The 10032-nt window shown below is 60.0% G+C and overlaps 2 protein-coding genes across 4 annotated transcripts in view; both read right to left on the bottom strand.

Annotated features, from left to right (window-relative positions):
- Positions 1-328: 328 nt before the first annotated feature.
- On the bottom strand, positions 329-2392 carry SPPL2C (signal peptide peptidase like 2C). The gene has a single exon (XM_036103175.2). The coding sequence runs from the start codon at positions 2390-2392 to the stop codon at positions 329-331; it is 2064 nt and encodes a 687-aa protein (XP_035959068.2).
- Positions 2393-4158: 1766 nt separating this feature from the next.
- CRHR1 (corticotropin releasing hormone receptor 1) overlaps positions 4159-10032 on the bottom strand; it is a 52059-nt gene continuing 46185 nt past the window's right edge. For 2 of the 3 annotated variants that reach the window (XM_036103120.2, XM_036103122.2), the window contains one exon: positions 4159-9687. In XM_036103120.2, coding sequence (XP_035959013.2) covers positions 9348-9687 — 340 coding nt within the window. In that variant the 3' untranslated portion in view covers positions 4159-9347. The remainder of the gene's footprint in view (positions 9688-10032) is intronic. The other variant, XM_036103121.2, reaches the window with a different exon arrangement.

The raw sequence follows: 10032 nt of genomic DNA, 5'->3' as shown, positions 1-10032 counted from the left end.
GTGGGCAGGTGGGGAGAGGGCAAGTGGCTGTCCAGTACGCCCTGGGAGCAATTCCTGACCTTGCTGAGTAACTTCGTGCAAGTCACGTGCCCTCTCTGGGCCTGTTAACCACTCTGCACAACTGGGGGCTGGCACCCAGCCTCAGAACCTTCTGGGCCCCGCATGGAGTTATTCTGTGGTCGCTGCTTTCTTCCAGTCACAACAGACAACGGAGCTCTGCGGGGTAGATATGGAATATCTTTAATGCCCCCATTTCTTTCTGACCACGTGCAGCTGCGCTGACGTACCCTGCCAGCCCTCCCAGAGGCACGCGTCTCAGGGTTCCCGTTCATAAGGGAGCCTGGGTCGACATGCTCTTCTTTACCTTCAAGCCCTTCCTCTTGTGGAGCCCCGTCCAGGGCAGGCCAGCGCCGTGGGCCTGGGGCTGGGCCTGGGCGTGGCCCAGCTCCGAGGGTGGTGGCATCAGTGACCTCACCGGTCTCAGCATGGCGGTCGGCATCCGTGGCGTCGGCTCCTCCGAGGCCCCAGAGGAGGCAGGAGACAGTTCATCAGGGTCCAGGTTGGCATCGCTCCAGCCCTCGGAGCTGTCCCTGTGGCCATCCGGACCAGCGGCTTCATCCTCAGATACGGTGGCAGTCTCGGCCATGTCCTCCTCCAGGTTGCTGTCCACGTCCCCTGCTGGGTGGCTGGTGGCGCCCTCAAACTTGCTGGCCGGGTGGACGTCTGTTGTATCCTCCTGCCGCTTCTCCGAGCCAAGTGAAGGCGCACCACGGAGCCCCGCCACGGGCTGGGCGGGTGTCTCGGCTCTGCCCTGGCCGGTCCAGAAGAGGGTGAGCTCTTGGCGGCAGGCGGCCACGGCCAGGCTGGTGAGCAGGGTGCTGGACACCAGGTACAGCAGGGCGGGCTGGCCCATCTGCATGAGGACCATGGCGACAAAGGTGACCAGCAGGCCCACGGCGTAGGCCGTGGTGCAGGCCACGAAGTAGACCTGGCGTGAGCGGATTTGCACATCAAAGCGGTGACAGTAGGCCACCAGGAAGCCAGGGACCACGATGTCGCCGAAGCCCAGGATGGAAAAGGGCTGGTGGCACAACGTCAAGGCCGAGAAGCTCAGCCGAGGCACTTTGAGCACCATGGGTAGCCTCTCGTGGCTCAAGGAATCCGTGGGGCCCGAGGCCACTTCCACCATGATGCTCTCCCCCGTCCTGGTGAGGAGCGGCGTGACAAAGACAAAGAAGACATCGAAGGCCAGCAGGGCCAGCAGGAAAGAGGCACAGTTCTTGAGCGTGGGCAGCCGTACCCGCCGCAGGACGAAAAGGCAGTAGGCCACACCGAGCGTGTCCTGCAGGAGCCAGGCCCAGCGGTCCTCATTGCGGTGGGCAACCCAGAGGGCGGTCACCGCGGCGCACAGGCCGGCCAGTAGCAGCAGGGGCAGCTGCAGATGGGCCCGCTGGCTGGCCACGGGCCGCTGGCATCGCTGCAGGGGCAGGTTGCGCACCAGCGGCGCCAGGCAGGTGTAGAGGCCGGTGCCCGCACCCAGGCCGAAGATGGCTATCAATACATAGACGAAGCGGTCGTAGAAGAAGTAGAGCAACAGCATGATGGAGCAGGACATGGTGGCCACGGCCCCCGTCATGGCCGGCGTGAAGTCCACTGGCACGTCCTCGTCTTCTCCCTCCTGTCCCCCCGCGGCCGCCGCCGCCGCCGCCGCTCCCTGCTGATCGTGCCCGCCGGGCCCCCCTCCTCCTCGGGCCCGGCGCCGCTGCAGCTGGTCCGCCTCGCTCAGGCCCACCCAGTAGCCGCCGGCAGCCACGGTGCCCACAGCCAGGATGAAGATGACCACCACATTGTAGTCGAGGAGGGGCTCGGGGGGCGCGTACAGGGCCACGCGGACCACGGCGCTGCCGTGGGTGTGGCTGAGCATGTCAAGCATGTCGGTGTGGCGGAGCACGGCCACGGGGATGGTGAGGTCCGGCAGGGGCTGGTGGGGGTCCTGGGATGCCGGGGTGGTATCTGCACACTGTTGGCCGCTGACCCGGCTCACGATGAGCAGCCCGTGGGCGCCTTGGCCCTGAGCCAGCCAGCCCTTAGCATAGGAGCTGCAGTTGCCCCTCATAACCATGGCGGTGGTGTGGCGGAGGGGCCGCTGGCTGGGGGAGCCGGGCTGGGCCTGGTGGGAGGAGTCCCGGCCTGGGCACCAGGGTGCCATGGTGCCATCGTGCAGGGGCAGGAGTGGGGCGTGGTGCAGGTCCCGCGGGAGGGTGACATAGTCGGAGCTGAACAGGACGCAATAGTCCTTGCTCCAATTCTCTGACACCACGTGGACCACGCCGTACTCCGCCCGGGCCGTGGTGCTGGCGAGGAGGAGGAGGAAGCAGCCCAGGAACGCCATCCTCCTCAGCCGCCTACCGCTGCGTCCCAAAGTGGTAGCTGCACCCAGGGGCTGGGTGTGACCCCTCTGTCACAGAGCAGCCTGGCCTCCTGTCTGGGAAACTGGAGCCACACCTACCGAGTCACAAAGCGGTGCAGCCAGGGCCCAGGGGCACTGCTTGGGAGCACAGGGTCCTTCCTCGGTGCCCGTCCCCCAGGCCTGCCTCCGGTAGAGAGGTCCCTTGGGTCCCCCCTCTCTGCTCAGCTCCTGGTGGGCCTGGATCAGGTACTTTGAAATAAGACGTGAGTGGATGGGGTTGAGGATCCCAGATATGAATTCTGGACCAACTTTGACCCTTACGGACTGGGTAACTGGGCAGATGCTTCTCCTTTCTGCACCTCTGTTTCTTCAGCCGCCAAGAAATGAGAACACTGGACCAGAGGGTTTCTTTTTTTTTTTTTTTAAAGATTTTATTTATTTATTTGAGAGAGAGAAAGAGAGAGAGAGAGAGAGCACATGGGGGGGGAGGGTCAGAGGGAGAAGCAGACTCCCTGCTGAGCAGGGAGCCTGATGCGGGACTCTATCCTGGGACTCCAGGATCATGACCTGAGCCGAAGGCAATCGCTTAACCAACTGAACCACCCAGGCACCCCTAGACCAGAGGGTTTCTGAGGCCCCTGGGACCCCTGGCCTCAGTGACCTTGCAAACTTTTATTGAGCACTTACTAAGTGCCACATACTTAATCTGTACTCATCACGTCCTTGCAGGGAGGTATTACTATATCCAGCTGGTCTGAGGCTGCATGGCGTCCTCCAAAATCCATGCTCCAAGTGACACGTGACCAGAATTTCATTTCTAGCTTTCCGTGGAGTTAGGAAAGGCCATATGGTCAAGTCCTTGCCAATGGAATTGAGCAGAAATGATGTGAGCCCCTCAGGAGCCTGGACAGAGATCATGAGGCTCCTCGTTTGTCTCTTCCCTTCTCACAAATCAGTCATGGGAAGGCCATTGACTATGGTGAGGAGGACATAGTCCTAAGGGATGGAAAGAGAGAAAGGAAAGGAAACAGGACCCTGGATATCTGCACAGAGCAGTGGTATGGGATGCTCACCACGGACTCTTGGACACATTATCTTCCTTAAGCCCTCAGCTCATTGTGGGTCTCTTTGTTATAGCAGCTTTACCTTACCTGAACACCCCCACTTCGTGGGTGAGTAAACCTGAGCTCAGAAAAGCCCACCCCATAGGCCTCGGATCCAGCTCCCACACTGACCTCTCCCTTAGGCCTCGACCTGTCCAAGGAGCTGCCCGGCTCTTTGACTGCAGAAGGCCTCTTGGCCATGCAGCTCTGCCCCCTGCCTGGAGGCCTCGCCCGCCGCTTATTCTCATCCTTCAGGCCTGCACCCCAATGTTCTCTACTACGTTGCTGGTGGGCATGTGGAATGGTGCGGCCGCCCATAGAAAGCCATTTGGTGGGTCCTCCGTAAGTGAAACGTATGACCCAGCAATTCCATCCCCGGAGTACATAACAAAAGGATCGAAAACAGGTGTTCAAAAAAAAAAAAAACAAACTTGTATGTGAATATTCATAGCAGCACTTTTCACAATAACATGGACTAGGCGGAAAGAACCCAAGTGCCTTCAGCGGATGAATGGATAGTGTGGGCTCTATACGACAGAATGTCATTCAGCCATAAGAAGGAACGAAGTTCTGACACTTGCTATGATGTGGATGAATCTTGAAAACGTTGTGCTAAGTGAAAGAAACCAGACACAAAAGGACAGATATTGTATGGTTCTACTTTTATGAAATATCCAGAATAGGGAAAGCTACAGAGACAGAAAGCAGGTTCCTGGTGGCTGGAGGCTAGGAAGGTGGGATGGGGAGTGATGGCTTAATGGGAATGGGGTTTCCATTAGGGTGATGAAAAAGTTCTGGAACTAGACCATTCTATGCCCCTATTTGGGGTTCAGAAACACAGGCTCCCCCAAAAGAGCCTGCTCCCGCCCTTCCTCCCTGATCTACCTTTGGGTTTCTGGTGTCCTGGCTCAAAGAATTCTCTTTAGGCTCACTCCCTCTGAGGCTCTTCCTGGGACCTGGCTCGCTGAAAGCTTTTGGGTGTCTATCCAATTGCTGTTTCCCCAGATCCTCCCAACCCCCCCACCCCACGGCCCTGGAGCTGCTCCTCTCTCTGGCTGTTTGCAGGGGGCGCCCCGCACAATGCCCTGGAAGGCGCGGTCACTCAAGTGGCTGATGCCGGCCAGGGGCGATGTCTCTGCCTTTTGTTTGGGGACCTAGGGAACACCTGGAGCATTTATCTTTATCCACTCGGGGCAGCAAGGACAGCTGACTTCGCAGAGCAGGCCTTAGCCCAGTGTGGCTGCTCAGGAAGGGTGGGGAAGGCGCCCAGCTTACCTGGCCCACTCACTGCCCTCACTTCCTGGCCCAGCGCTGTCCTAGATGCATGTTCTAGAGATGGTACAGACACTGAGAAGGGACTGGATCCCCATCTGCTCCCTCCCCAACTACCGCAGCAATGAAGGCGAGTCTACCTCTACGTCTTCCCCTGCCCTAGCTGGGCGCCCGCTCCACTCTCCCAGTCTCCTCTTGGTACACTGAGCACACGGCCCCCACCCCTGCTTCTGCCCCCACCTGCCTCGGCCCAGTGGGCAATGAGGCTGGGCAGCAGGCATCTGTCCAGGACCCCTCGGAGGGGCACTGGGAGTGGGTGGCAGTCTGGTGGCCGAAGGTGGTCTCTGGAGTTATCTCCAAACAATGATCTCATTGACGTTTCCAACACACGTAGAGCTTTGAAAAATATATGTGGTGCAGGCCTGTCCTGAGCCCGAGCCTGACCAGCTGGATCTGCGGAGGTCGGCGGGCTGCACAAGGTAGGGAGAGCAGGCAGTGCTCTGGCATGAGACAGCCACAGGGCTGGGGCACTCGGAGCCTGGGCCGGGCTCAGGAGTGGGCTCCTGACACCCATGCTTTGTAGGGGCCAACTTCTACATCCAGCTTTGTGTCTGCACGCTGTTGGTCCACAAACTAGGGAAACCGAGGAAATTCTGTAGGGAGGGTATTGGAGGGACCTGTGGGGAAGAACTCCTGCTGCATAGGGTTAAACACGGTAGAGGCTGAGTGAGGCCAGCCTGGGCTCCATCCAGCCATGCCACTGCTGGGTGCCCTGGGGCAGGCCTTGTACCCTCTCTGTGCCTCCCTTTCCCCATCTGTTAAGTGGGGATAACAGCCCCTGCCTCACAGGGTGGTATGAAGAGCAAGTGAGGGGCTTGGCTGTGCCTGGCACCTAGTAAGCACTCAATCAATGATAGTATTGCTGGTGTTGAAATGCAGAGACCAGCTCCCGTTTCTCTTTGGACTGAGGGTGGGCAGTTGAGTTTGAAGTCAGGGGGCTCTATGAGATGATCCTGAGAGACCCTTGAGCTGGGGGTGGATGACCCCCCTGCCTGGGCTGAGCAGAGCCTGGGTGGGTGCAGGGAGACCCACAGAAGCTTCTGGTGGCCTGGACTGCCCTGTTTGCAGTTAAGTATCATTTTAAGGAGTGGAGGGGTGGAGGATGTTGGGAAGGAGGGGAGTGCGTACTAGGAATCAGGATGGACGTACAGAACCCTCACTGCTTCCCCCAGCTGAGCTCAGCAACTGGACCCTGGCCTTGCCATCTTTGGGCTGGTCCCATCTTCACCTGGGACTTGTCCCCAACCAGACAAGGCCTGGCTGAGGCTTCCTGCTGCCCCCTCCCCCCAGAGCTGCTCTATCTGTCCTGGCCTCCTGAAACCCAAGCCCAGTGCCTGCAGCCCACTGAGGGGGTGGAAAGAGCCCTGAGCCTTTGATCTCAGAGGGATCACCAGGCCTCAGTTTCTTTGGCTATAAAATGGGATGGTTCCTGCCTCCATGAGTTACTTAAGGATTAGATAATAAATGCTAAAAAAGGATTTTGCTGATTGCAAAGCAGTTTACAAAGCCCACAATTAAGGTATTATTATCTGGATTCTAAAACCTCCCTCCCTCCCTAGCATGTGTTTTTCCCGCATCTGACTCCCTCCCCAGTCCTATCCCAGGGCATCTGACCCAGTAGCGGCAGCAGGACTGAGGAGGCCTGGAGGGGAAACTGAGGACCCCAGGGTAGGGGCCATGTTGTCACACTCAGAGATGGAGGGGCCTGAACTGGAAAACCAAAACCTCACAGGGCGGTTTTTCCTCCATCTATGCCCACGAAGGAGGGTCCCAGGGAGAAATGGGCTCGGGTGGGATACTCCAGAGACCACAGCCTCTGGGTGCGACGTGGAGAAGAGCTCTCCCAGGCTTGAGGGAGGGGCTGGTCCTGCAGTGACCCCCCCACACACACACCCTGCAGCTGCTGGGCCTCTCCCCCAGTGTAGTGACGCGTTTATCCGTCCGATCATCACACCCCCACTCACTCCCAAAGGACTTCTTCCCACCCAGTCCATAAACTGAACCTCAGGGCACAGTGACCCTCAGAAAGCGCATCTGGGGGCCCATCTTCACCCTGGTCCCTGAGCCATGGGCTGCGGAAGGGTGAAACTCTGGGCTCCTGCCTGTGGCAGAGGAGATACAGTTCTTTGGGACCTGGATGTTCCTGAAGCAGCCCCTCCTCCCTTCAGTCTCTGAATGGGAGGCATCCTGAGGCTCACTGGGACCAGCTCGTGCCTGCCCGGGACCCCCGAGCAGCTTCTCTGATGACTGTCAGCCTCGCCTTGGAGGTGGCCTCTGATGGCCCTCCAGAGCTGGTGGCTTCGCAGCTGGCTGCTGGGACTCGTCTTGGGGGTGCTGCTCCTCTCTGCCCCTTGTGCTGAGCCTGGCAGGGCTGAGTGCACAGCAGGAGGCACCAGCAGGAAAGGGAGCGGTGCCCCAGCTCGGCCCCCGGGACCTCTTCGCCATGCAACCTCTTTCCAATGTGCCCCGCTCCTCCCAGGCTCTTCCATCCTTGGGGAGCCCCCGCCCCCACAGCCCAGCTTGTGCAGGAGAAGCTTTGCTTTCTCACTTCTTCGCTGGGTGAAAGGCAGAGTTGGGAAAGATGTCTCGATCCTGGGCACTTTTGGTCCCTCCGGTTTGACACGTCCCTCTCTGGGACTTCTCCCTCACCCCCCACTTGTTCCGGAGGCTGTCAGCCTATCTCTGTCCTGGTGCCTCTGGTCCCCTCCCTGCGTCCCTGGTCCGAGACCCAGGAGTGAGAGCCAGGCTGCCCTGTCCCTGGGTGCCAGGGCGGAGTCTCTGTGTCCCACCCTCTCTCCTGCCCCGGGAGCTGGTGCGGGCTGCCTTCCACAGCATGCTGCAGCGCCCGGGCCTTCTCTCCTGGTCTTGTGGCCCGTGTGGCTGGGGGAAGTGCACCCGGGAGCAGCCTTCCTCCCTTGTGTCCCCTGGGGTGGGCTGAAGGCTGGGTGTGCCCCACTCCAACTCCCCAAGCCTCTGCAGTAGGATTATGCTCTGGCTGTCTCCCGCAGTGGCTGTGGGGTGGGCATCCTCCACTCCACTGCCTCCCTTTCCTGGCCTCGTGCCCCCACCCGCTTCCTGTGTTCCCTTTCCCTGAATTGGTTCTGGAAACCTTGTCTCTGGGTCTGTTTCTGGGGATCTCAAGCCGAGACAGTGTCAAGGCCTCCCTAACTCTACCTCCTGCTCCCAGCTCGGCCCCTCCCTTGGGGCTGGGACACATTCCTGTCCGGTCCCATTGCCACACCTTGGCTCAAGCTGTCCCCATAGCCCCCGCTCCATCCACAGTGTCCTTGGCCAGCACTGTTCACACGTGGCCCTTCTCTCCCCACGACTCCCCCCTTCTTTAAGAGCCGTCTTTGTCAGCTGGGTCCACAGACCCATGCCCCCAGTTGCTCACCTCGCACCCCATCTGGATGGGTGTGGGTGGTGTCAGGTTTCCCAGCCACACGTAGGCCCCTAAGACTGAAAAGTGGCCTCCATTTCTCTGTGTGCTCCCCACCCAGCCCCGCACAGTCCAGGCCTTCACAGATGCTGGTTATTTACAGCAGCCTCCCCCCCAGAGCTGACACCCTTATCTCCGAAAGCCCGGCTCCACTGGCCCAGTACCTCCGGCCACGGGAGGGTCCGGGGGTGCTGGCTGGTTGCCCCAAGAGCCAGCTGTCCTGCTTTAGGACACTCAGGCAGAGAGGGGCCAAGTGCCCTGCCCCTTCTCCTACCTTCGATTAGCTAATCATGCTGCCCCAGAGGCCATCCAGGGGACCACAAACTCCCTGCGACCAGCAGAGAGGCTGCCCCGGAGGCCAGACCACTGAAGCCAGCAGGCAGGGGGGCCCTGAGTATTCTCTGCCCCCTGAAAGGGAGACTGGCTTTGTCTGGGGCGCACCCTGGTTCTTGCTCACAGGACACTCCGTCTCTCTCCCACCCCCATCTTCCCACACAGGGGGAGACATCAGGGACAGGAGGTGACAGAAAGCAGGGTGTGATATTGTGGGTGGTTAAGGAGGGGGAGCCTGAGTGGCCTGCAGGGGAGTAAAGGTCCAAGGGTGCAAGGCAGCAAGACAGGGCGTTTCTGACGGCAGGGCCACAGATGAAATCATGGTGGCTTGGGAGGATTTCTTGTGGTGTGTCCTGTGATCTGATGATGTCACCTGATTTCTAATGACCTTGCCTGGGGCTTCTAGCAACCTGGCCTTGGTTCCCATTGGTACTGGAAAGCGTTGCCAACACCCGGAGGCATCATCACGGTGATGCTGACACCAGAGTTTCCCATGATGCCCCTAGGACAGCGATTGGCACCCCCCGGGGGCTGAGAACAGGCCCCAGGTCTCCGGTGGGCTGGCCGTCTTGTGCTCTGGGAGAAGACACTTCTCGGAGGGACCCATGTGCTGCTTTGGATTTCCAGCTGGCCATTTCCACTCCATTCTCATTCCATCTCCAGGGAAGACTGGGGCACGGGGGGAGCCAGAGGCCCTGGACCCAGACCAATCCTAGAGATTATTTCCCGTTCATCCCGTGGCCCAGATCGTGGCTGCTCTCACAGGCCTCGAACTCCTGCTCAGCCGGGGGTCGGGGGTGGGGTGGGTGCCCAGGCTGTCAGTGCCAGCAGCTTCTGGGGATACAGAGTGTGGGAAGGGGCTGCTCCCCTCCACAGACAGGGCAGCTGGCCAAGCCTGGAGCCCATCTTCCAGTCGCTGGCCCGCCAGCTCAGACCGCCGTGGACTGCTTGATGCTGTGGAAGCTGACCCGGGTTGGGGAGGTGGGGATGGACATGGCGCGGGCCACGCGGGCACGGATCGAGTGCTTGTCCTGCCATCGGTGCCACCTCTTCCGGATGGCCGAGCGGACCTGCGGGCACGGAGCAGAGCATGATGTCTGAGCCCGGGGGCCACCGCAAGCATCTGTACTTGTGAGCAGTGCGCAGGTGTGCAGCGTGCAGGTGTGAGATGCACAGGTGTGCAGCGTGCAGGTGTGAGATGCACAGGTGTGCAGTGTGCAGATGTGAGATGCACGGGTGTGCAGTGCACAGGTATGCAGTGCGCAGGTGTGCAGTGTGCAGATGTGAGATGTGCAGGTGTGCAGCACGCAGGTGAGCAGTGCACAGGTGTGCAGTGCACAGGTGTGAGATGCACAGGTGTGCAGTGCACAGGTGAGCAGTGCGCAGGTGAGCAGTGCACAGGTGTGCAGTGCACA

The sequence above is a fragment of the Halichoerus grypus genome, chromosome 2 (assembly GCF_964656455.1).
Source record: "Halichoerus grypus chromosome 2, mHalGry1.hap1.1, whole genome shotgun sequence".
Taxonomy (NCBI): domain Eukaryota; kingdom Metazoa; phylum Chordata; class Mammalia; order Carnivora; family Phocidae; genus Halichoerus; species Halichoerus grypus.
The sequence above is the reverse complement of the archived record's forward strand: the minus strand, read 5'-3'. Positions and strand labels throughout refer to the sequence as shown.

Bases quoted from the DNA above. Each gene is read 5' to 3' on its own strand.
- SPPL2C (XM_036103175.2), bottom strand. From the start codon at position 2,392: ATGGCGTTCCTGGGCTGCTTCCTCCTCCTCCTCGCCAGCACCACGGCC.